Below are 27,483 nucleotides of genomic sequence, written 5' to 3'. Positions count from 1 at the left end.
CCAGCATTCCATATTCCCTAATATGGTGAGAAGCTCACGGGACGGTACCATTCCGTACGCAGAGGGGGGGGACGCTTATCACGGGCACTTATAGCGGCCAGCAGGAGACAGTGATATGATGAATGCGAGTGTCCTTTCCCCGTAAGAGAACAGGCGTGATCGCTGAGCCGGGCTCAGGACTTGCAGCCGGCCGTAAGTCCTGCTGCCTCCCACTTCTAATAGGCGAATGGTATGTTCCTCAGACCGCCTGTGCTGCTGCCTCTGTGTGAGAGGAGGAGGGTGGGAGCGGGGAGAGAGGGCGGCTGCGCATGCGCAGAGCTGTCACTTCCGCCATCGGGAGACACCGGAGCGATGGTGAGTGTGAGGGGAGCACCGACCCCCGGGGAACACAGCTGTTCACACGGGGAACCGGGGCTGTCGTGGTCAGGAGGCGCTACGGCCAGGCCTCTTGTCCGTGAGTGGGAGCGGCCCTGGGGCGGCTGAGTCAACCGGGGTAGGGCGGGGACCGCCACGGGAGTGTGCACAGGACAGATCCCGGGCTGAGGCCTGCTCGTCTGGCTCTTATGTTTTTATTACACACCTGTGTGCCAACCATTATATATATATATATATATATAAAATGTGTGTATGTGCCCACCCATATATTGTGTGCGCATATGTATGCGTGTGTATATATAATATAGTGCCCACCCTTATACTCTGTGTGTATATGTCTGTACTATATATAGTAGTGCCCACCCCACCTCCTGCTCAGGTGCCTACACACAGACAACAGTGTAGTTTTTGCTGAAAACCCCACCTTGTGGAACTGTATAAGCCTCCAGAGCCCATGGTGTACCCAGGGTAACTGCAGTCTGTCATCTTGTTACTATCTGGTGCACCTCCTAGAAGCCATATGGTATGGGCATAGATATCCTATTGCTGTGATTTATACAGCTATTTCTGGGATAAAATGTATGTGTGGGAGGGTGGCTGTGGAGATCATTGAGTTACCAATACCGAAGAGGGGAGTACACTGCAGGGTACGGATACACTGCCATAGAGCGGGGACCATGGCGGCTTAGTTGGTGTTGTCTGATAGATGCACAGTAACAACTACAAGATACAGATGTTTTGTCTGCTCTTCTGTGTTTGTATAGCTGATCAGTTGCAGAGATGTTATGTTGGTCTCTCACAAGATTGTTTTAGTGACTCCACTGTTCTTAAAGTATAATCGGAATTGGTTGTATATGGGAAGGGGGGCAACTTGCGTAGCTGTCATACATGCTAACTACTGTGGTACAATGCTGTCTTACATGTTAGCTTTGCTCCACCTGACTGAGTGTTAGGATGTTATAGAATGAATGAAGTCCTGGCAGTGTGGGGGAGAGAAGTGTACCTGGACTCCTAATGGTGTGGTGGTTGCAGTATGGTGGCTAATGGCACTGACTGACACAACCACTTCCTCTTGCTAGTGACCCGGGGTTTATCCACAACTGTGGCTTATGTAGCGTTTCTCATTGATTTTACTGCTCACTGTATCATTTACAGCTAAGGTACATGCCATTGCCAATCCCTTCCCCCCCCCCTTCCTCTGCATTATCAGCTTCTTATCACAACCTTAGCTATTGGGTAGGAAATCTCTTCCAATCTCCTTAGCAGGAGGGGTGAGTTACTGGGAGGTGTATTGCTTTGTATGATTTAGCAGATGGTATTCCAGGCTATGTCCAGGCTTGCTCAGATGCCTGGGAGCCGAAACTGGGGAGTTTATTCTAAGACACCCATCTGGGTTAGGCAATGAATTCCACAGGCGGTATGGACGTGACCCCCAACCTGACTACATTATTCTGTAAGCAATGTCAGAGTATCTGTTAGTCTTTCTTTCCTGTATAGATTTGGTTGGTTTAATGCATGGTTGTCCTACCTGTGTGTATCATATTTTAGTCACAAGTCTACAGCAGTTTGCGTTGTTTTCTGTTACATCTAAAGTGATAGGGTTACTTACTGTTTCTCTAAAGATGCTATGGAGTCGGCAGCATATGCTCTTAGTTTAAAGCAGGCATGTCCAAACTGCGGCCCTCCAGCTGTTGAGAAACTACACATCCCAGCATGCCCTGACACAGCTTTAGCATTCTCTGACAGCAAAACTGTGTCAGGGCATGCTGGGATATGTAGTTTCACAACAGCTGGAGGGCCGCAGTTTGGACATGCCTGGTTAAAGCAAGTCTTCGTAGTCAGGGAGGATATGCTCCCTCAATGTAGCAGAGGTGAAGGGTCAGCCTTGCATCTGGCGCAGATGCACAGAATCGCTGTCTTTCATGAGCTGCGTTTGCACGAACATGTCCTTAACTTTGTTACGTCAGTTTGGCTTGATGCTTCTGAAATGCGTTCCCCTTTGCCATTGCACTTTTCTCTACGTTGCCTTTCTGGGCACCCGCAGTGCAAAACTATGCCTGCTGCCATAGTACTCTGCATCACCGAACAGTGTGTAAGGAGCATTAGAATGTAACCCACACACATTAGGAAAGTGTGGAGCATTAGAATATTACCCACACACATTAGCAAAGTGTAAGGAGTGGTGCAATAAAATAAATAATATTAAACGGCAGCCTATAACATGATCTAAAAAAGGAAGTGTCAGTATATTTTGTAATGGGTATCTAGACCTCCTTCTGGCACCTGTTTCACATTAGGTAAGATGTTGGACTGCAATGAAAAACATTTCCATCTCTGCTTGGATCAGAGTGATCCAGAAATAGCATTATGTGGTCACGTTCTTGCTGAAGCTCTGCAGGAACGCGGGACTGGGGTTTTGCAGGGAAGGTGAATTGTTGTGCAATGAGATTTTTCAGACGTCCTGGGCGAGGAAAATCTGCATTTGGGGGGAAAATCCTTTGTTTTCTGTCATAAATCAAAGCCACCTTTTTATTTGGTGTGTGTTGTGTAATGTCTTTTTATTTTGTTTTATTTTGTGCACTTACTCGGTAACGTGTAATCTTGGTACTCAAGGAAGCAGTAAGATTTTCAAACACTAATTTCCCCCCTTCCCAACCCACCCTCATTGACTCGTGTTCCGGTACAGTATACAGCCATTGGCTTACATAGTCACAGCTTCCTTTGGTAACAGTATATAACTGAGGCTCCTGATTATCACCTGCTAATTGCTTAGTACTGCTTAATTTGTTAGTAAGCATTAATGCCAAGTACACAGTCTCTGTTCTGTGGGGGAGGGGGAATGTAATTGTTTTGGGGCACCTGCAGTTCCTGCCTAAAGTGACAAGCTATTCAATTGTTTGTGCTGATAGGTGCGAGTTCCATGGGCACCCATTATTTCTACTCTCACCCTCCTGCGGTATGAGCAGACGTCCACTAACACTCAGCACGCCCAGTACTTTGCATGGGTTTAGCTACTTTATTCATCTTAAACTGGAGTATATCACCCATCTGGAGGGACATTACTTGCACACATCCTAAAACAATTGAATAACTCGCTTTGAGCATATGAAAATATATCAATTTTTTTTTTTTTTTTTTTTTTACTCGTTCTCCCAAATTATTTCCGACAATATTCACAGGCGGTAGACATTACTGCCAACATCTGTCTTGTAACGCCATCCAAAACTATAGTCCTTAAATGGGGCACTTCCTTGTGATTCACTATATTACAATTAAGTAGTCTTCAAATATTCTTTAGGTGTAATCAGGTTTTATATTGGCAGAACTAAAGTGACCTTCTCTATGGACCTATTAGATTCTCCAGAGGCTGTGTACTAATTAAGGCTATTTGTAGTGTGCGACTGTAGCGTGTTAGAAGGCGAAAACTGATGGTTGTACGATTTTGTGTGCATTCTCTTCATGCCCGATAAACGTGCTTGTATGACCATAGACTAATTCGGACTTTACATTTTATTTAAATAGATTAAAATGCTAATTGGTTGTACATGGAAAAGAACTTGGTAACATCCGCAGTTCTGTATGCACCTTTGTAGCTGGACAACTTTTGCCCAACTTGTTTCAAACACTCCTGGGGAAGTAACTTTCTTCTGCACCCACCACTTCCTGAAGTCTCCTGTGGCCAATAACATAAAACTATTTTTCAATGTTATGTATTTCTGCTTCTTCTCTTTTGCTTTCATTTTCTACAAATATTCTAGTTTCTTAGGTTGGAGATTTCTCAAACCTAAAGTTGGCAAGGAGAGGTATTGCCCATGGCAACCAATCAGATTCTAGAATGCACTAGATAGATGACTAATTGCTACGGGCAACTTCTCCATTGTATGGAACGTGAAGCATTTCTCACAGTGTAATAGTAGTCCGTGGCTACTGATGAAATGGCTTTCTCTATCGTCCTAGTGGATGCTGGGGTTCCTGAAAGGACCATGGGGAATAGCGGCTCCGCAGGAGACAGGGCACAAAAAGTAAAGCTTTTCCGATCAGGTGGTGTGCACTGGCTCCTCCCCCTATGACCCTCCTCCAGACTCCAGTTAGATTTTTGTGCCCGGCCGAGAAGGGTGCAATCTAGGTGGCTCTCCTAAAGAGCTGCTTAGAGAAAGTTTAGCTAGGTTTTTTTATGTTACAGTGATTCCTGCTGGCAACAGGATCACTGCAGCGAGGGACTGAGGGGAGAAGGAGTCAACTCACCTGCGTGCAGGATGGATTGGCTTCTTGGCTACTGGACATCAAGCTCCAGAGGGACGATCACAGGTACAGCCTGGATGGTCACCGGAGCCGCGCCGCCGGCCCCCTTGCAGATGCTGAAGACAGAAGAGGTCCAGAATCGGCGGCTGAAGACTCCTGCAGTCTTCTAAAGGTAGCGCACAGCACTGCAGCTGTGCGCCATTTTCCTCTCAGCACACTTCACACGGCAGTCACTGAGGGTGCAGGGCGCTGGGAGGGGGGCGCCCTGGGAGGCAAAATAGTACCTATAAAGGCTAAAAATACCTCACATATAGCCCTAGAGGCTATATGGAGATATTTAACCCCTGCCTGATTTCTCAAAATAGCGGGAGACGAGCCCGCCGGAAAAGGGGCGGGGCCTATCTCCTCAGCACACGGCGCCATTTCCTCTCACAGCTCCGCTGGTCAGGACGGCTCCCAGGTCTCTCCCCTGCACTGCACTACAGAAACAGGGTAAAACAGAGAGGGGGGGCAAATTTATGGCGATATATTTTTATATAACAAAGCAGCTATAGGGGAGCACTTATTATAAGGCTATCCCTGATATATATATAGCGCTTTTGGTGTGTGCTGGCAAACTCTCCCTCTGTCTCCCCAAAGGGCTAGTGGGTCCTGTCTTCATTAGGAGCATTCCCTGTGTGTCTGCTGTGTGTCGGTACGTGTGTGTCGACATGTATGAGGACGATATTGGTGTGGAGGCGGAGCAATTGCCAAATATGGGGATGTCACCTCCTAGGGGGTCGACACCAGAATGGATGCCTTTATTTATGGAACTACGGGATAGTGTCAACACGCTAAAGCAGTCGTTTGACGACATGAGACGGCCGGACAATCAATTAGTGCCTGTCCAGGCGACTCAAACACCGTCAGGGGCTGTGAAACGCCCTTTGCCTCAGTCGGTCGACACAGACCCAGACACAGGCGATGACTCCAGTGGTGACGGTGACGAATCAACCGTATTTTCCAGTAGGGCCACACGTTATATGATTTTGGCAATGAAGGAGGCGTTACATTTAGCTGATACTACAGGTACCACTAAACAGGGTATTATGTGGGGTATGAAAAAACTACCTATAGTTTTTCCTGAATCAGAAGAACTAAATGACGTGTGTAATGAAGCGTGGGTTGCCCCTGATAAAAAGCTGATAATTTCAAAGAAATTATTGGCATTATACCCTTTCCCGCCAGAGGTTAGGGAGCGCTGGGAAACACCTCCTAGGGTGGACAAGGCGCTAACACGCTTATCTAAACAAGTGGCGTTACCCTCTCCTGAGACGGCCGCACTTAAAGATCCATCAGATAGGAGGATGGAAAATATCCAAAAAAGTATATACACACATGCAGGTGTTATACTACGACCAGCTGTAGCAACTGCCTGGATGGGCAGTGCGGGGGTAGTTTGGTCAGAATCCCTGATTGAAAATATTGATACCCTGGACAGGGACAATATTTTACTGTCGTTAGAACAAATAAAGGATGCATTTCTTTATATGCGTGATGCACAGAGGGATATATGCACACTGGCATCACGGGTAAGTGCTATGTCCATTTCGGCCAGAAGAGCTTTATGGACGCGACAGTGGACAGGCGATGCGGATTCAAAACGGCATATGGAAGTTTTGCCGTATAAGGGGGAGGAGTTATTTGGAGTCGGTCTATCAGATTTGGTGGCCACGGCTACAGCCGGGAAATCCACCTTTCTACCTCAAGTCACTCCCCAACAGAAAAAGGCACCGACTTTTCAACCGCAGCCCTTTCGTTCCTTTAAAAATAAGAGAGCAAAGGGCTATTCATATTTGCCACGAGGCAAAGGTCGAGGGAAGAGACAGCAACACGCAGCTCCTTCCCAGGATCAGAAGCCCTCCCCGGCTTCTACAAAAGCCTCAGCATGACGCTGGGGCTTCTCAAGCGGACTCGGGGACGGTGGGCGGTCGTCTCAAAAATTACAGCGCGCAGTGGGCTCACTCGCAAGTAGATCCCTGGATCCTGCAGATAATATCTCAGGGATACAGGTTGGAATTAGAGACAGATCCACCTCGCCGTTTCCTGAGGTCTGCTTTACCAACGTCCCCCTCCGAAAGGGAGACGGTGTTGGAAGCCATTCACAAGCTGTACTCTCAGCAGGTGATAGTCAAGGTACCTCTTCTGCAACAAGGGAAGGGGTATTATTCCACTCTTTTTGTGGTACCGAAGCCGGATGGCTCGGTAAGGCCTATTCTAAATCTGAAGTCCTTGAACCTGTACATAAAGAAGTTCAAGTTCAAAATGGAGTCACTCAGAGCAGTGATAGCGAACCTGGAAGAGGGGGACTTTATGGTATCCTTGGACATCAAGGATGCGTATCTCCACGTTCCAATTTACCCCTCACACCAGGGGTACCTCAGGTTCGTTGTACAAAACTGTCACTATCAGTTTCAGACGCTGCCGTTCGGATTGTCCACGGCACCTCGGATCTTTACAAAGGTAATGGCCGAGATGATGATTCTTCTTCGAAGAAAAGGCGTATTAATTATCCCATACTTGGACGATCTCCTAATAAGGGCGAGGTCCAGAGAACAGCTAGAGATGGGATTAGCACTGTCTCAAGAAGTGCTAAAACAGCACGGGTGGATTCTGAATATTCCAAAATCCCAGTTAATGCCGACAACTCGTCTGCTGTTCCTAGGGATGATTCTGGACACGGTTCAGAAAAAGGTTTTTCTCCCGGAGGAAAAAGCCAAGGAGTTATCCGAGCTTGTCAGGAACCTCCTAAAACCAGGAAAGGTGTCTGTACATCAATGCACAAGAGTCCTGGGAAAAATGGTGGCTTCTTACGAAGCGATTCCATTCGGCAGATTCCACGCAAGAATTTTCCAAAGGGATCTGTTGGACAAATGGTCAGGGTCGCATCTTCAGATGCACCTACGGATAACCCTGTCTCCAAGGACAAGGGTGTCTCTTCTGTGGTGGTTGCAGAGTGCTCATCTATTGGAGGGCCGCAGATTCGGAATACAGGATTGGATCCTGGTGACCACGGACGCCAGCCTGAGAGGCTGGGGAGCAGTCACACAAGGAAGAAACTTCCAGGGAGTATGGACGAGCCTGGAAACGTCTCTTCACATAAACATTCTGGAACTAAGAGCAATATACAATGCTCTAAACCAGGCAGAACCTCTGCTTCAGGGAAAACCGGTATTGATCCAGTCGGACAACATCACGGCAGTCGCCCATGTGAACAGACAGGGCGGCACAAGAAGCAGGAGGGCAATGGCAGAAGCTGCAAGGATTCTTCGCTGGGCAGAGAATCATGTGATAGCACTGTCAGCAGTGTTCATCCCGGGAGTGGACAACTGGGAAGCAGACTTCCTCAGCAGACACGATCTTCACCCGGGAGAGTGGGGACTTCATCCAGAAGTCTTCCACATGCTGGTAACCCGTTGGGAAAGACCAATGGTGGACATGATGGCGTCTCGCCTCAACAAAAAACTGGACAGGTATTGCGCCAGGTCAAGAGATCCGCAGGCAATAGCTGTGGACGCGCTGGTAACGCCTTGGGTGTACCAGTCGGTGTATGTGTTTCCTCCTCTGCCTCTCATACCAAAAGTATTGAGAATTATACGGCAAAGAGGCGTAAGAACGATACTAGTGGTTCCGGATTGGCCAAGGAGGACTTGGTACCCGGAACTTCAAGAGATGATCACGGAAGATCCGTGGCCTCTACCTCTAAGGAGGGACTTGCTTCAGCAGGGTCCCTGTCTGTTTCAAGACTTACCGCGGCTGCGTTTGACGGCATGGCGGTTGAACGCCGGATCCTAAAGGAAAGAGGCATGCCGGAAGAAGTCATTCCTACTTTGATTAAAGCAAGGAAGGAAGTAACCGTGCAACATTATCACCGAATTTGCGAAAATATGTTGCGTGGTGCGAAGATCGGAGTGCTCCGACGGAGGAATTTCAACTGGGTCGATTCCTACATTTCCTGCAATCAGGATTGTCAATGGGTCTCAAATTGGGATCTATTAAGGTTCAAATTTCGGCCCTGTCAATTTTCTTTCAAAAAGAATTGGCTTCAGTCCCTGAAGTCCAGACCTTTGTTAAGGGAGTGCTGCATATTCAGCCTCCTGTGGTGCCTCCAGTGGCACCGTGGGATCTAAATGTGGTTTTGGACTTCCTAAAATCTCATTGGTTTGAACCACTAAAAAAGGTGGATTTGAAATATCTCACATGGAAAGTGACCATGCTTCTAGCCCTGGCTTCTGCCAGGAGAGTGTCAGAATTGGCAGCTTTATCTTACAAAAGCCCATATCTGATTTTCCATTCGGACAGGGCAGAACTGCGGACTCGTCCGCATTTTCTCCCTAAGGTGGTGTCAGCATTTCATCTGAACCAGCCTATTGTAGTGCCTGCGGCTACAAGTGACTTGGAGGACTCCAAGTTACTGGACGTTGTCAGAGCATTAAAAATATATATTGCAAGGACAGCTGGAGTCAGAAAATCTGACTCGTTGTTTATATTGTATGCACCCAACAAGATGGGTGCTCCTGCGTCTAAGCAGACGATTGCTCGTTGGATCTGTAGCACAATCCAACTTGCACATTCTGTGGCAGGCTTGCCACAGCCTAAATCTGTAAAGGCCCACTCCACAAGGAAGGTGGGCTCCTCTTGGGCGGCTGCCCGAGGGGTCTCGGCATTACAACTTTGCCGAGCAGCTACGTGGTCAGGGGAGAACACGTTTGTAAAATTTTACAAATTTGATACTCTGGCTAAGGAGGACCTGGAGTTCTCTCATTCGGTGCTGCAGAGTCATCCGCACTCTCCCGCCCGTTTGGGAGCTTTGGTATAATCCCCATGGTCCTTTCAGGAACCCCAGCATCCACTAGGACGATAGAGAAAATAAGATTTTACTTACCGATAAATCTATTTCTCGGAGTCCGTAGTGGATGCTGGGCGCCCATCCCAAGTGCGGATTATCTGCATAAGTTGTACATAGTTATTGTTAACTAATTCGGGTTATTGTTAAAGGAAGCCATCTTTCAGAGGCTCCGCTGTTATCATACTGTTAACTGGGTTTAGATCACAAGTTGTACGGTGTGATTGGTGTGGCTGGTATGAGTCTTACCCGGGATTCAAAATCCTCCCTTATTGTGTACGCTCGTCCGGGCACAGTACCTAACTGGAGTCTGGAGGAGGGTCATAGGGGGAGGAGCCAGTGCACACCACCTGATCGGAAAAGCTTTACTTTTTGTGCCCTGTCTCCTGCGGAGCCGCTATTCCCCATGGTCCTTTCAGGAACCCCAGCATCCACTACGGACTCCGAGAAATAGATTTATCGGTAAGTAAAATCTTATTTTTATAACAAAATTATCATTTATATGCACTTTTCAGCAATTTCTGTTGTGTTCCATATAGGAGCTGAGTAAACCGAAATCCACTCTCTGCTTATCATTCTAACAGAGGATATTGCTGTTTTTCTCCTTCAGTCTGCCACACTGCGCCCGTACCTCAACACAGTCCGCGCCACCCTACAGGCGGCGATGTGTCTGGAAAACTTCTCCTCGCAGGTGGTGGAGCGACACAACAAACCTGAAGTGGAAGTAAGGTGAGAACTGGAAACCAGCCAATCGTGGTTTAGCATTAATGTGGTCTTCTGAAAGTTGTGGGCTGTTCTGTAAGTCAGGTGATCTGTGTAAAAACGGATATTTTCCTGTGGTGGTAATGTAAGCCGATGATTTAGGTGCAAACCTTTGTGTTCTCAGAGTTACACCCCCACCCCCCTCAAGTTTGTGTTTGTATAGCTATAGTTTCTAGTACCAAAGACTAGAAATCACGGTACCTGCAGTAGAAGGATTACTGGACGGGATCCGGTCTGAAGATCGACAGTGTCTAGGTCGACAATGTTTAGGTCGACAGTCACTAGGTCGACATGGATGGAAGGTCGACAGGGTTTCTATGTTGACATGTGCTAGGTCGACAGGTCTAAAGGTCAACATGAGTTTTTCACTTTTTTTTTTCTTTTTTTGAATTTTTTCATACTTAACGATCCACGTGGACTACGATTGGAACGGTAAAGTGTGCCAAGCGAAGGCACCATGCCCGAAGCATGGCGAGCGAAGCGAGCCATGTGAGGGGACGCGGTGCACTAATTTGGGATCCCGGTCACTCTACGAAGAAAACGACACAAAAAAAAAAATCCTCATGTCGACCTTTAGACCTGTCGACCTAGCACATGTCGACCTTCCATCCATGTCGACCTAGTGACTGTCGACCTATAGTGGTCGACCTAAACATTGTCGACCTAGACACTGTCTATTTGATGAACCACACCCAACTGTACACCTGCTACCTGTCCATAATACTCTGACTGCAGGGGGGACATTTAGAAAAAAGGTGTGTTGGCAACCAATCAAATTCTTTCTTCCATTTCTAAACTGTCACAAGACCTGATTGCTCTGTGTGTGGGGTGGCTGATCTGCCTTCCACACTGTACAGATACACACTTATTGCTGTATGTGTCTGGTTTTACAGTCCATATATTAAAGAATGCAATAAAAGTGCTTTACGTTTACAGCAGAGGTGCAGCAATAACGCAGCATTGTGCAGCACCTGTTTATAGAAGTTCTAATGGCTGAGACGACAATAGCGAGTCCCATGATGTAGTGGAAAGGGAGTAGACTTGTGCAGGTCAGATTGGCACACATCTCCTAAATGTATATCCTAAGCCTGTAATTCTCCTCGCTGATTGAGCTAGTTTGATGAAATCCTATTTATTTAAAAAAAATACTCGGGTGAGACCTGATGATGGGTTCAGTCTACATAACCTGCTAAAAAGGGTTAGATGCACAGTAACCTGATGTTTCTCCTCTGTAGTGGTCTCATTTAACTACGAAGAAGAATATGTAATTGTTTTGCCACACTACTTTACCCGGCAACGGTGTCCCTAACTCCAGGCAATCTGAGCTCGAGAAGTAGAGGATGTTTTTTTTGCCTAAACCACATACTTTTCACAAATTTCTTCTCGCCGCAACGAGAAACGTCTCTCCCGTGGCTAATGCACCCTCTAGTGCAGGCATGTCGAACTCCAAATCCCAGCCGGGCTGAATTATCAAGGTCTAAGTCTTCAGTGGGACGCAAGAAAAAGATATTTCAGAATATTTTTATTGTTGCGCCCCCACTATAGTGCCAGTTACACATAATGTCACACAGTATGGTGCCATGTGCAGTCATGGCTGCTGCAGAAGTGGATTCTGGGCAGGCTCACCACTGCCTGCACCGCACACCGGTGCCCAGCTCAGAATACAGTCACAATAGCATGTAGGAAAAGTTACAATCAGCCACCATTTGCAGGATGACGTAACTCAACTCATCTTCCAAAAATCCGGGGCCTCTGCTGCTGCAAGCCGTGCATGCAGGAGGACTGTGCAGAAAAAAAAGAGGAGGCCAGTGACGCAGCACCCAAATTAGTGTATTGTGATATGGGCAGAGCAGGCAAAAGAAATCCCGCCCAGAACCCAGCCACCTCTCCTCCTGCAGCAACCATGACTGGGTGCGGTGCGCGATGTAGTGGGCAGCCAGAGGCGGGCGGAGACTAAATGCCGACGACGCAGTTTCACCCCGTTCCGGCCTGAGTTAACCCTGCCGCATAAGGACTCCTGTCAGCATTCTCGCCCAATTCCCTGCCAATGGGCCGCATAAGAACCCCTGGCTATGGGCTGCAAAAGTATGTGGCGAGCTGCAAGTTTGACACCGCAGCTCTGGTGTTAGCCACAGGCGGGGAAAACAATTGAATCACCCCCTTGGGTATTCCATTGTGGTTTATTTTGGTAGAAACAAGTTTGGTTGGGTTTGGAGAGTTAACCAATGGGGCGCAATGCAGCTGAGATGTTACAGGCTTAGATAAATGTCACCACATTTAAAACAAGAAATACCATACAGAAAGTTTAAGCCCTCTTTACACACTCAGTGCAACATAAAGGTATACATAAAGGTATATACGTCCCTTTTATCTTTTGAATGTTGATGTCACTTCTTATGATTCCTCCGGAAGGTGCTCTCTGACCCGTTGTCCAAACTCACACTGCACGACGTATGGTGACTCCTATAAAGGTATCTTTTCAAAGATCTAGGATTCATCGGTCCGTTCTCCAGCCAGATAATAAATGTGCTCAATGTTTGACGTGAAAAAAATGAATGATAAAAAGTGTTATGTACGTTTTATTTGGTCACTTCACATATGTGTCAATGGAGCATTCAGACCAGCTCGTACCCAAATGTAGAAAAAAATAATTAACATGTGCTCAAAAGAGTGTGCTCTGACTCCTTTCTTTCGGTGTTCTATCAATGCACCATAGAGTGTAAAAGGGGAAAAAAATGGGTGTATCCAAAACTAAGACTGAACGGAACACGTACCCCAAGACTCACAAGAGTAATGCAGGCTATAGACACATCTAGGTATCTTTGGGGTGAAACCACATAGCGTACCCAAACTCACTCTGCAGGGTATATGGTGACTCCTATCAAGGTATCTTTCAGGGCGCTGTGGTTCAAATTCATAGGTCTCCAACCATGCCGCTCGTATTCTCAGGAAGGAATGGAAATAAATGGAAAAGATATGTGTAGTAGGTTCTGAGGTCAGTTGGTAGATCTAAAAAAATAATTCAACTGGAGCGTACCCCCACTCACACAAATAGGGAATGGTATCTACACATCAAGGTATCTTTTTAGACACTCCTATATTCACAAATGGGTGTGTGAAAAATGTGGGGCCCAAGAGGGAAACGAATCACAGAGGGATGCGTACCACAACACTCACGGGAACAGTACAGAAATCAAACGCATCACGGTATCTTTGAATGTGAAATGCCCATATACATCTCGTACCCTGACTCACACTTGAAAATGGAGTGCTGCTCCTATCAAGGTATCTTTTCTAGACGATCAGTGAGGTATCCCTTTTCCAATTCTCTTGTGAGTCTTGGGGTACGTGTCCCGTTCAGTCTTAGTTTTGGATACACCTATTTCTCTATCGTCCTAAGTGGATGCTGGGGTTCCTGAAAGGACCATGGGGAATAGCGGCTCCGCAGGAGACAGGGCACAAAAGTAAAGCTTTTACAGGTCAGGTGGTGTGTACTGGCTCCTCCCCCTATGACCCTCCTCCAGACTCCAGTTAGATTTTTGTGCCCGGCCGAGAAGGGTGCAATTCTAGGTGGCTCTCATAAAGAGCTGCTTAGAGAGTTTAGCTTAGGTTTTTTATTTTACAGTGATTCCTGCTGGCAACAGGATCACTGCAACGAGGGACAGAGGGGAGAAGAAGTGAACTCACCTGCGTGCAGGATGGATTGGCTTCTTGGCTACTGGACATGAAGCTCCAGAGGGACGATCACAGGTACAGCCTGGATGGTCACCGGAGCCACGCCGCCGGCCCCCTCACAGATGCTGAAGCAAGAAGAGGTCCAGAATCGGCGGCTGAAGACTCCTGCAGTCTTCTTAAGGTAGCGCACAGCACTGCAGCTGTGCGCCATTTTCCTCTCAGCACACTTCACACGGCAGTCACTGAGGGTGCAGGGCGCTGGGGGGGGGGCGCCCTGGGAGGCAAATGAAAACCTTTAAAAAGGCTAAAAATACCTCACATATAGCCCCAGAGGCTATATGGAGATATTTACCCCTGCCTAAATGTACTAAATAGCGGGAGACGAGCCCGCCGGAAAAGGGGCGGGGCCTATCTCCTCAGCACACGGCGCCATTTTCTGTCACAGCTCCGCTGGTCAGGAAGGCTCCCAGGTCTCTCCCCTGCACTGCACTACAGAAACAGGGTATAACAGAGAGGGGGGGCAAAATAAATGGCAATATATTAATATAAAAGCAGCTATAAGGGAGCACTTAATCATAAGGCTATCCCTGTCATATATAGCGCTTTTTGGTGTGTGCTGGCAGACTCTCCCTCTGTCTCCCCAAAGGGCTAGTGGGTCCTGTCTTCGTATAGAGCATTCCCTGTGTGTCTGCTGTGTGTCGGTACGTGTGTGTCGACATGTATGAGGACGTTATTGGTGTGGAGGCGGAGCAATTGCCAAATATGAGGATGTCACCTTCTAGGGGGTCGACACCAGAATGGATGCCTTTATTTGTGGAATTACGGGATAGCGTCAACTCGCTTAAGCAGTCGTTTGCCGACATGAGGCGGCCGGACACTCAATTAGTGCCTGTCCAGGCGCCTCAAACACCGTCAGGGGCTGTAAAACGCCCCTTGCCTCAGTCGGTCGACACAGACCCAGACACAGGCACTGATTCCGGTGGTGAAGGTGACGAATCAACCGTATTTTCCAGTAGGGCCACACGTTATATGATTTTGGCAATAAAGGAGATGTTACATTTAGCTGATACTACAGGTACCACTAAACAGGGTATTATGTGGGGTGTGAAAAAACTACCAGTAGTTTTTACCGAATCAGAAGAATTAAATGACGTGTGTGATGAAGCGTGGGGTGCCCCGATAAAAAACTGCTAATTTCAAAGAAGTTATTGGCTTTATACCCTTTCCCGCCAGAGGTTAGGGAGCGCTGGGAAACACCTCCTAGGGTGGACAAAGCGCTAGCACGCTTATCAAAACAAGTGGCGTTACCCTCTCCTGAGACGGCCGCACTTAAAGATCCATCAGATAGGAGGATGGAAAAGATCCAAAAAGGTATATACACACATGCAGGTGTTATACTACAACCAGCTATTGCGACTGCTTGGATGTGCAGTGCTGGGGTAGTTTGGTCAGAGTCCCTGATCGAAAATATTGATACCCTGGACAGGGACAATATTTTACTGTCGTTAGAACAAATATAGGATGCATTTCTTTATATGCGTGATGCACAGAGAGATATTTGCACACTGGCATCACGGGTAAGTGCTATGTCCATTTCGGCCAGAAGAGCTTTATGGACACGACAGTGGACAGGCGATGCGTAGAGGAGTTATTTGGGGTCGGTCTATCGGATTTGGTGGCCACGGCTACGGCCGGGAAATCCACCTTTCTACCTCAAGTCACTCCCCAACAGAAAAAGGCACCGACCTTTCAACCGCAGCCCTTTCGTTCCTTTAAAAATAAGAGAGCAAAGGGCTATTCATATCTGCCACGAGGCAGAGGACGAGGGAAGAGACAGCAACAGGCAGCTCCTTCCCAGGAACAGAAGCCCTCCCCGGCTTCTACAAAAGCCTCAGCATGACGCTGGGGCTTCGCAAGCGGACTCGGGGGCGGTAGGCGGTCGTCTCAAGAATTACAGCGCGCAGTGGGCTCACTCGCAGGTAAATCCCTGGATCCTGCAGATAATATCTCAGGGGTACAGGTTGAAATTAGAGACAGAGCCACCTCGCCGTTTCCTGAAGGCTGTTTTACCAACGTCCCCCTCAGAAAGGGAGACGGTTTTGGAAGCCATTCACAAGCTGTATTCTCAGCAGGTGATAGTCAAGGTACCTCTTCTACAACAAGGGAAGGGGTATTATTCCACTCTTTTTGTGGTACCGAAGCCGGATGGCTCGGTAAGGCCTATTCTAAATCTGAAGTCCTTGAACCTGTACATAAAGAAGTTCAAGTTCAAGATGGAGTCACTCAGAGCAGTGATAGCGAACCTGGAAGAAGGGGACTTTATGGTATCCTTGGACATCAAGGATGCGTATCTCCACGTTCCAATTACCCCTCACACCAGGGGTACCTCAGGTTCGTTGTACAAAACTGTCACTATCAGTTTCAGACGCTGCCGTTTGGTTTGTCCACGGCACCTCGGGTCTTTACAAAGGTAATGGCCGAGATAATATTTCTTCTTCGAAGAAAGGGCGTATTAATTATCCCATACTTGGACGATCTCCTAATAAGGGCAAGGTCCAGAGAACAGCTAGAGATGGGTTTAGCACTATCTCAAGAGGTGCTAAAGCAGCACGGATGGATTCTGAATATTCCAAAATCCCAATTAATGCCGACAACTCGTCTGCTGTTCCTGGGGATGATTCTGGACACAGTTCAGAAAAAGGTTTTTCTTCCCGAAGAAAAAGCCAAGGAGTTATCTGACCTGGTCAGGAACCTCCTAAAACCAGGAAAGGTGTCTGTACATCAATGCACAAGAGTCCTGGGAAAAAATGGTAGCTTCTTACGAAGCAATCCCTTTCGGCAGATTCCATGCAAAGGGATCTGTTGGACAAATGGTCAGGGTCGCATCTTCAGATGCACCTGCGGATAACCCTGTCGCCGAGGACAAGGGTATCCCTTCTGTGGTGGTTGCAGGAGGCTCATCTATTGGAGGGCCGCAGATTCGGCATGCAGGATTGGATCCTGGTGACCACGGATGCCAGCCTGAGAGGCTGGGGAGCAGTCACACAGGGAAGAAATTTCCAGGGAGTGTGGTCGAGCCTGAAAAAGTCTCTTCACATAAGCATTCTGGAACTAAGAGCAATCTACAATGCTCTAAGCCAGGCGGAACCTCTGCTTCAAGGAAGACCGGTGTTGATCCAGTCGGACAACATCACGGCAGTCGCCCATGTAAACAGACAGGGCGGCACAAGAAGCAGGAGGGCAATGGCAGAAGCTGCCAGGATCCTTCGCTGGGCGGAGAATCACGTGATAGCACTGTCAGCAGTATTCATCCCGGGCGTGGACAACTGGGAAGCAGACTTCCTCAGCAGACACGACCTTCACCCGGGAGAGTGGGGACTTCATCCAGAAGTTTTCCACATGCTATTAAACCGTTGGGTAAAACCAATGGTGGACATGATGGCGTCTCGCCTCAACAAAACACTGGACAGGTATTGCGCCAGGTCAAGAGATCCGCAGGCAATAGCTGTGGACGCGCTGGTAACACCTTGGGTGTACCAGTCGGTATATGTGTTTCCTCCTCTGCCTCTCATACCAAAGGTATTGAGGATTATACGGCAAAGAGGAGTAAGACTAGTGGCTCCGGATTGGCCAAGAAGGACTTGGTACCCGGAACTTCAAGAGATGGTCACGGACGATCCGTGGCCTCTACTTCTGAGAAGGGACCTGCTTCAGCAGGGTACTTGTCTTTTTCAAGACTTACCGCGGCTGCGTTTGACGGCATGGCGTTTGAATGCCAGATCCTAAAAGGAAAAGGCATTCCAGAAGAAGTCATTCCTACCTTGATAAAGGCAAGGAAGGAAGTCACCGCGAAGCATTATCGCCGTATTTGGCGAAAATATGTTGCGTGGTGCGAGCAGCGGAGTGCTCCGATGGAGGAATTTCAACTGGGTCGTTTTCCTACATTTCCTGCAATCAGGATTGTCTATGGGTCTCAAATTGGGATCTATTAAGGTTCAAATTTCGGCCCTATCAATATTCTTCCAAAAAGAATTGGCCTCAGTCCCTGAGGTCCAGATTTTTATCAAAGGAGTACTGCATATACAGCCTCCTGTGGTGCCTAAGGTGGCACCGTGGGATCTAAATGTAGTTTTAGATTTCCTCAAATCCAATTGGTTTGAACCACTAAAGAATGTGGATTTGAAATATCTCACATGGAAAGTGACTATGTTACTGGCCCTGGCTTCGGCCGGGAGAGTATCTGAACTGGCGGCTTTGTTTTATAAAAGCCCTTATTTAATTTTCCATTCGACATAGGGCAGAGCTGCGGACGCGTCCGCATTTTCTCCCTAAGGTGGTATCAGCGTTTCACCTGAACCAGCCTATTGTAGTGCCTGCGGCTACAGACGACTTGAAGGACTCCAAGTTGTTGGACGTTGTCAGAGCCTTAAAAATATACATTTAAAGGACGGCTGGAGTCAGAAAATCTGACTCGCTGTTTATACTGTATGCACCCAACAAGTTGGGTGCACCTGCTTCTAAGCAGTCGATTGCTCGTTGGATTTGTAACAAAATTCAACTTGTACATTCTGTGGCAGGCCTGCCACAGCCTAAATCTGTTAAGGCCCATTCCGCAAGGAAGGTGGGCTCATCTTGGGCGGCTGCCCGAGGGGTCTCGGCATTACAACTCTGCCGAGCAGCTACGTGGTCAGGGGAGAACACGTTTGTAAATTTTTACAAATTTGATACCCTGGCAAAGGAGGACCTGGAGTTCTCTCATTCGGTGCTGCAGAGTCATCCGCACTCTCCCGCCCGTTTGGGAGCTTTGGTATAATCCCCATGGTCCTTTCAGGAACCCCAGCATCCACTTAGGACGATAGAGAAAATAAGAATTTACTTACCGATAATTCTATTTCTCGGAGTCCGTAGTGGATGCTGGGCGCCCATCCCAAGTGCGGATTATCTGCAATACTTGTACATAGTTATTGTTAACTAATTCGGGTTATTGTTTAGGAAGCCATCTTTCAGAGGCTCCTCTGTTATCATACTGTTAACTGGGTTTAGATCACAAGTTGTACGGTGTGATTGGTGTGGCTGGTATGAGTCTTACCCGGGATTCAAAATCCTCCCTTATTGTGTACGCTCGTCCGGGCACAGTACCTAACTGGAGTCTGGAGGAGGGTCATAGGGGGAGGAGCCAGTACACACCACCTGACCTGTAAAAGCTTTACTTTTGTGCCCTGTCTCCTGCGGAGCCGCTATTCCCCATGGTCCTTTCAGGAACCCCAGCATCCACTACGGACTCCGAGAAATAGAATTATCGGTAAGTAAATTCTTATTTTTTTTCACCTTTCTCTATCGTCCTAGTGGATGCTGGGGTTCCTGAAAGGACCATGGGGAATAGCGGCTCCGCAGGAGACAGGGCACAAAAAGTAAAGCTTTTCCAGATCAGGTGGTGTGCACTGGCTCCTCCCCCTATGACCCTCCTCCAGACTCCAGTTAGATTTTTGTGCCCGGCCGAGAAGGGTGCAATTCTAGGTGGCTCTCATAAAGAGCTGCTTAGAGAAAGTTTAGCTTAGGTTTTTTTATTTTACAGTGATTCCTGCTGGCAACAGGATCACTGCAACGAGGGACAGAGGGGAGAAGAAGTGAACTCACCTGCGTGCAGGATGGATTGGCTTCTTGGCTACTGGACATCAGCTCCAGAGGGACGATCACAGGTACAGCCTGGATGGTCACCGGAGCCGCGCCGCCGGCCCCCTTGCAGATGCTGAAGTAAGAAGAGGTCCAGAATCGGCGGCTGAAGACTCCTGCAGTCTTCTAAAGGTAGCGCACAGCACTGCAGCTGTGCGCCATTTTCCTCTCAGCACACTTCACACGCAGTCACTGAGGGTGCAGGGCGCTGGGGGGGGGCGCCCTGGGAGGCAAATGTAAACCTATATAAAGGCTAAAAATACCTCACATATAGCCCCCAGAGGCTATATGGAGATATTTAACCCCTGCCTGTATTCACAAAATAGCGGGAGACGAGCCCGCCGGAAAAGGGGCGGGGCCTATCTCCTCGGCACACGGCGCCATTTCCTCTCACAGCTCCGCTGGTCAGGACGGCTCCCAGGTCTCTCCCCTGCACTGCACTACAGAAACAGGGTAAAACAGAGAGGGGGGGCAAATTTAATGGCAATATCTTGATATATATAAAGCAGCTATAAGGGAGCACTTATTATAAGGCTATCCCTGTCATATATAGCGCTTTTTGGTGTGTGCTGGCAGACTCTCCCTCTGTCTCCCCAAAGGGCTAGTGGGTCCTGTCTTCGTTTAGAGCATTCCCTGTGTGTCTGCTGTGTGTCGGTACGTGTGTGTCGACATGTATGAGGACGATATTGGTGTGGAGGCGGAGCAATTGCCAAATATGGGGATGTCACCTCCTAGGGGGTCGACACCAGAATGGATGCCTTTATTTATGGAATTACGGGATAGCGTCAACACGCTAAAGCAGTCGTTTGACGACATGAGGCGGCCGGACAATCAATTAGTGCCTGTCCAGGCGCCTCAAACACCGTCAGGGGCTGTAAAACGCCCTTTGCCTCAGTCGGTCGACACAGACCCAGACACAGGCACTGATTCCAGTGGTGACGGTGACGAATCAACCGTATTTTCCAGTAGGGCCACACGTTATATGATTTTGGCAATGAAGGAGGCGTTACATTTAGCTGATACTACAGGTACCACTAAACAGGGTATTATGTGGGGTGTGAAAAAACTACCTATAGTTTTTCCTGAATCAGAAGAATTAAATGACGTGTGTGATGAAGCGTGGGTTGCCCCTGATAAAAAGCTGATAATTTCAAAGAAATTATTGGCATTATACCCTTTCCCGCCAGAGGTTAGGGAGCGCTGGGAAACACCTCCTAGGGTGGACAAGGCGCTAACACGCTTATCAAAACAAGTGGCGTTACCTTCTCCTGAGACGGCCGCACTTAAAGATCCATCAGATAGGAGGATGGAAAATATCCAAAAAAGTATATACACACATGCAGGTGTTATACTACGACCAGCTATAGCGACTGCCTGGATGTGCAGTGCTGGGGTAGTTTGGTCAGAGTCCCTGATTGAAAATATTGATACCCTGGACAGGGACAATATTTTACTGTCGTTAGAACAAATAAAGGATGCATTTCTTTATATGCGTGATGCACAGAGGGATATCTGCACACTGGCATCACGGGTAAGTGCTATGTCCATTTCGGCCAGAAGAGCTTTATGGACGCGACAGTGGACAGGCGATGCGGATTCAAAACGGCATATGGAAGTTTTGCCGTATAAAGGGGAGGAGTTATTTGGAGTCGGGCTATCAGATTTGGTGGCCACGGCTACAGCCGGGAAATCCACCTTTCTACCTCAAGTCACTCCCCAACAAAAAAAGGCACCGACTTTTCAACCGCAGCCCTTTTCGTTCCTTTAAAAATAAGAGAGCAAAGGGCTATTCATATCTGCCACGAGGCAGAGGTCGAGGGAAGAAACAGCAACAGGCAGCTCCTTCCCAGGAACAGAAGCCCTCCCCGGCTTCTACAAAAGCCTCAGCATGACGCTGGGGCTTCTCAAGCGGACTCGGGGACGGTGGGAGGTCGTCTCAAAAATTACAGCGCGCAGTGGGCTCACTCGCAGGTAGATCCCTGGATCCTGCAGATAATATCTCAGGGGTACAGGTTGGAATTAGAGACAGATCCACCTCGCCGTTTCCTGAAGTCTGCTTTACCAACGTCCCCTTCCGAAAGGGAGACGGTTTTGGAAGCCATTCACAAGCTGTACTCTCAGCAGGTGATAGTCAAGGTACCTCTTCTACAACAAGGGAAGGGGTATTATTCCACACTATTTGTGGTACCGAAGCCGGATGGCTCGGTAAGGCCTATTCTAAATCTGAAGTCCTTGAACCTGTACATAAAGAAGTTCAAGTTCAAGATGGAGTCACTCAGAGCAGTGATAGCGAACCTGGAAGAAGGGGACTTTATGGTATCCTTGGACATCAAGGATGCGTATCTTCACGTTCCAATTTACCCCTCACACCAGGGGTACCTCAGGTTCGTTGTACAAAACTGTCACTATCAGTTTCAGACGCTGCCGTTTGGTTTGTCCACGGCACCTCGGGTCTTTACAAAGGTAATGGCCGAGATGATGATTCTTCTTCGAAGAAAAGGCGTATTAATTATCCCATACTTGGACGATCTCCTAATAAGGGCAAGGTCCAGAGAACAGCTAGAGATGGGATTAGCAATATCTCAAGAGGTGCTAAAGCAGCACGGATGGATTCTGAATATTCCAAAATCCCAATTAATGCCGACAACTCGTCTGCTGTTCCTAGGGATGATTCTGGACACGGTTCAGAAAAAGGTTTTTCTTCCCGAGGAAAAAGCCAAGGAGTTATCCGACCTGGTCAGGAATCTCCTAAAACCAGGAAAGGTGTCTGTACATCAATGCACGCATCTTCAGATGCACCTGCGGATAACCCTGTCTCCAAGGACAAGGGTATCTCTTCTGTGGTGGTTGCAGAGGGCTCATCTATTGGAGGGCCGCAGATTCGGCATACAGGATTGGATCCTGGTGACCACGGACGCCAGCCTGAGAGGCTGGGGAGCAGTCACACAAGGAAGAAACTTCCAGGGAGTGTGGTCGAGCCTGGAAAAGTCTCTTCACATAAACATTCTGGAACTAAGAGCAATCTACAATGCTCTAAGCCAGGCGGAACCTCTGCTTCAAGGAAGACCGGTGTTGATCCAGTCGGACAACATCACGGCAGTCGCCCATGTAAACAGACAGGGCGGCACAAGAAGCAGGAGTGCAATGGCAGAAGCTGCCAGGATCCTTCGCTGGGCGGAGAATCACGTGATAGCACTGTCAGCAGTGTTCATCCCGGGAGTGGACAACTGGGAAGCAGACTTCCTCAGCAGACACGATCTTCACCCGGGAGAGTGGGGACTTCATCCAGAAGTTTTCCACATGCTAATAAACCGTTGGGAAAGACCAATGGTGGACATGATGGCGTCTCGCCTCAACAAAAAACTGGACAGGTATTGCGCCAGGTCAAGAGATCCGCAGGCAATAGCTGTGGACGCGCTGGTAACACCTTGGGTGTACCAGTCGGTGTATGTGTTTCCTCCTCTGCCTCTCATACCAAAGGTATTGAGAATCATACGGCAAAGCGGAGTAAGAACGATACTAGTGGCTCCGGATTGGCCAAGAAGGTCTTGGTACCCGGAACTTCAAGAGATGGTCACGGACGATCCGTGGCCTCTACCTCTAAGACAGGACCTGCTTCAGCAGGGACCGTGTCTATTCCAAGACTTACCGCGGCTGCGTTTGACGGCATGGCGGTTGAACGCCAGATCCTAAAAGGAAAAGGCATTCCAGAAGAAGTCATTCCTACCTTGATTAAGGCAAGAAAGGAAGTCACCGCGAAGCATTATCACCGCATTTGGCGGAAATATGTTGCGTGGTGCGAGGATCGGAGTGCTCCGACGGAGGAATTTCAACTGGGTCGTTTCCTACATTTCCTGCAATCAGGATTGTCTATGGGTCTCAAATTGGGATCTATTAAGGTTCAAATTTCGGCCCTGTCAATATTCTTCCAAAAAGAATTGGCCTCAGTTCCTGAGGTCCAGACTTTTGTCAAAGGAGTACTGCATATACAGCCTCCTGTGGTGCCTCCGGTGGCACCGTGGGATCTAAATGTAGTTTTAGATTTCCTCAAATCCCATTGGTTTGAACCACTAAAAAATGTGGATTTGAAATATCTCACATGGAAAGTGACTATGTTACTGGCCCTGGCGTCCGCCAGGAGAGTATCTGAACTGGCGGCTTTATCTTATAAAAGCCCTTATTTAATTTTCCATTCGGATAGGGCAGAGCTGCGGACGCGTCCGCATTTTCTCCCTAAGGTGGTATCGGCGTTTCACCTGAACCAGCCTATTGTAGTGCCTGCGGCTACAAGCGACTTGGAGGACTCCAAGTTGTTGGACGTTGTCAGAGCTTTAAAAATATACATTTCAAGGACGGCTGGAGTCAGAAAATCTGACTCGCTGTTTATACTGTATGCACCCAACAAGTTGGGTGCGCCTGCTTCTAAGCAGTCGATTGCTCGTTGGATTTGTAACACAATTCAACTTGCACATTCTGTGGCAGGCCTGCCACAGCCTAAATCTGTTAAGGCCCATTCCACAAGGAAGGTGGGCTCATCTTGGGCGGCTGCCCGAGGGGTCTCGGCATTACAACTCTGCCGAGCAGCTACGTGGTCAGGGGAGAACACGTTTGTAAAATTCTACAAATTTGATACCCTGGCAAAGGAGGACCTGGAGTTCTCTCATTCGGTGCTGCAGAGTCATCCGCACTCTCCCGCCCGTTTGGGAGCTTTGGTATAATCCCCATGGTCCTTTCAGGAACCCCAGCATCCACTAGGATGATAGAGAAAATAAGAATTTACTTACCGATAATTCTATTTCTCGGAGTCCGTAGTGGATGCTGGGCGCCCATCCCAAGTGCGGATTATCTGCAATACTTGTACATAGTTATTGTTAACTAATTCGGGTTATTGTTTAGGGAGCCATCTTTCAGAGGCTCCTCTGTTATCATACTGTTAACTGGGTTTAGATCACAAGTTGTACGGTGTGATTGGTGTGGCTGGTATGAGTCTTACCCGGGATTCAAAATCCTCCCTTATTGTGTACGCTCGTCCGGGCACAGTACCTAACTGGAGTCTGGAGGAGGGTCATAGGGGGAGGAGCCAGTGCACACCACCTGATCTGGAAAAGCTTTACTTTTTGTGCCCTGTCTCCTGCGGAGCCGCTATTCCCCATGGTCCTTTCAGGAACCCCAGCATCCACTACGGACTCCGAGAAATAGAATTATCGGTAAGTAAATTCTTATTTTTACACTATGGTGCATTGATAGAACACCGAACGAAAGGAGTCAGAGCACACTCTTTTGAGCACGTTAATTATTTTTTTCTACATTTGGGTACGAGCTGGTCTGAATGCTCCATTGACACATATGTGAAGTGAACAAATAAAACGTACATAACACTTTTTATCATTCATTTTTTTTCACGTCAAACATTGAGCACATTTATTATCTGGCTGGAGAACAGACCAATGAATCCTAGATCTTTGAAAGATACCTTTATAGGAGTCACCATACGTCGTGCAGTGTGAGTTTGGACAACGGATCAGAGAGCACCTTCCGGAGGAATCATAAGAAGTGACATCAACATTCAAAAGATAAAAGGGACGTATACCTTTATGTATACCTTTATGTTGCGCTGAGTGTGTAAAGAGGGCTTAAACTTTCTGTATGGTTTATTTTGGTGCCCATAAGTAATATGCGTCCATTTCTGCTCGCACCCCCCTGAGATGGCAAACAGAAATGAGTGAAAACTCAGGCTTTTGTGCACCCACACTGCATTTTCGGCAGTGCGCCCAGCATGTACAGCTCATGGGTGTATGTAAGGATGGCATGATCTAAGTCTAGTATATGCATTTCCCAGTACTGGGCATACTTTGATCTTTGGAGACCAATGGCTTTTAAAGCTTAGAGTATGTGAGATTTGTAGTAACACTTGGGAAAGTCCAAAGTCAAACCTCTATCTAAATTTCTCTAACGTCCTAGTGGATGCTGGGGACTCCGTAAGGACCATGGGGAATAGACGGGCTCCGGAGGAGACATGGGCACTTTAAGAAAGAATTTAGATTCTGGTGTGCTCTGGCTCCTCCCTCTATGTCCCTCCTCCAGACCTCAGTTTGAATCTGTGCCCGGACGAGCTGGGTGCTGTTCAGTGAGCTCTCCTGAGCTTGCTGTAAGAAAGTATTTTGTTAGGTTTTTTATTTTCAGGGAGCTCTGCTGGCAACAGACTCCCTGCATCGTGGGACTGAGGGGAGAGAAGCAGCCCTACTCTCTGCAGATAGGTCCTGCTTCTTAGGCTACTGGACACCATTAGCTCCAGAGGGATCGTACACAGGATCTCGCCCTCGTCGTCCGATCTCAGAGCCGCGCCGCCGTCCCCCTCGCAGAGCCGGAAGACAGAAGCCGAGTGAGCATAAGAAGCAAGAAGACTTTGAAATCGGCGGCAGAAGACTCCAGTCTTCACTGAGGTAGCGCACAGCACTGCAGCTGTGCGCCATTGCTCCCACATACTCCGGTCACTGTAAGGGTGCAGGGCGCAGGGGGGGGGCGCCCTGGGCAGCAATTAGGACCTCTTGGCAAAAGTTTGACATATATACAGTTGGGCACTGTATATATGTATGAGCCCCCGCCATAATATTGTACATAAACGCGGGACAGAAGCCCGCCGCTGAGGGGGCGGGGCTTCTTCCTCAGCACTCACCAGCGCCATTTTTTCTCCACAGCTCCGCTGAGAGGAAGCTCCCCAGGCTCTCCCCTGCAGATACACGGTAGAAGAGGGTAAAAAGAGAGGGGGGGGGGCACATAATTAGGCGCAAAAATCATTATAACAGCGGCTACTGGTTTAACACTAAGTTACTGTGTGATTCCTGGGTTATATAGCGCTGGGGTGTGTGCTGGCATACTCTCTCTCTGTCTCTCCAAAGGGCCTTGTGGGGGAACTGTCTTCAAAAAGAGCATCCCCTGTGTGTGTGGTGTGTCGGTACGCTTGTGTCGACATGTTTGACGAGGAAGGCTATGTGGAAACAGAGCGGGAGCAAATGAATGTGGTGTCTCCGCCGACGGCGCCGACACCTGATTGGATGGATATGTGGAAGGTTTTAAATGATGATGTTAATTCCTTGCATAAAAGGTTAGATAAAGCTGAAGCCTTAGGACAGTCAGGGTCTCAACCCGTGCCTGATCCTATGTCGCAGAGGCCGTCAGGGTCTCAGAAGCACCCACTATCCCAAATTGTTGACACTGATACCGACATGGATTCTGACTCCAGTGTCGATTACGATGATGCAAAGTTACAGCCTAAATTGGCTAAATCCATCCGTTATATGATTATAGCAATTAAGGATGTGTTGCACATCACAGAGGAAACCCCAGTCCCTGACAAGAGGGTTCATATGTATGGGGAAAAAACCTTTCCCCCTTCACACGAGCTAAATGAGTTATGTGAAAAGGCTTGGGAATCTCCAGATAAAAAACTGCAGATTTCTAAACGGATGCTTATGGCGTATCCTTTCCCGCCAACGGACAGGTTACGCTGGGAATCCTCCCCTAGGGTGGACAAAGCTTTAACACGCTTATCCAAGAGGGTAGCCCTGCCGTCACAGGATACGGCCACCCTGAAAGATGCTGCGGATAGAAAGCAAGAGGGTACCCTGAAGTCCATTTATACACATTCAGGCACCTTACTAAGGCCGGCAATTGCGTCGGCCTGGGTGTGTAGTACTGTAGCAGTATGGACGGATACCTTATCTGAGGAACTTGATACCTTAGACAAGGATACTATATTAATGACCCTGGGGCATATAAAAGACGCTGTCCTATATATGAGAGATGCGCAAAGAGACATTAGCCTACTGGGCTCTAGGATAAATGCTATGTCGATTTCTGCCAGAAGGGTC

At 48.1% G+C, this 27,483-nt stretch overlaps 1 protein-coding gene across 4 annotated transcripts in view; it reads left to right on the top strand.

Moving 5' to 3' along the window:
- ARPC4 (actin related protein 2/3 complex subunit 4) overlaps nucleotides 1-27,483 on the top strand; it is a 122,199-nt gene that overhangs the window by 73,903 nt on the left and 20,813 nt on the right. The window contains exons 1-2 of one of the 4 annotated variants that reach the window (XM_063940980.1): nucleotides 128-229; nucleotides 10,113-10,231. In XM_063940980.1, coding sequence (XP_063797050.1) covers nucleotides 227-229; nucleotides 10,113-10,231 — 122 coding nt within the window. In that variant the 5' untranslated portion in view covers nucleotides 128-226. The other 3 variants (XM_063940979.1, XM_063940982.1, XM_063940981.1) reach the window with 3 other exon arrangements.

This window comes from Pseudophryne corroboree, chromosome 9 (genome assembly GCF_028390025.1).
Source record: "Pseudophryne corroboree isolate aPseCor3 chromosome 9, aPseCor3.hap2, whole genome shotgun sequence".
Lineage (NCBI taxonomy): Eukaryota > Metazoa > Chordata > Amphibia > Anura > Myobatrachidae > Pseudophryne > Pseudophryne corroboree.
Note: the sequence above shows the minus strand (reverse complement) of the source record. Positions and strands in the feature narration are given on the sequence as shown.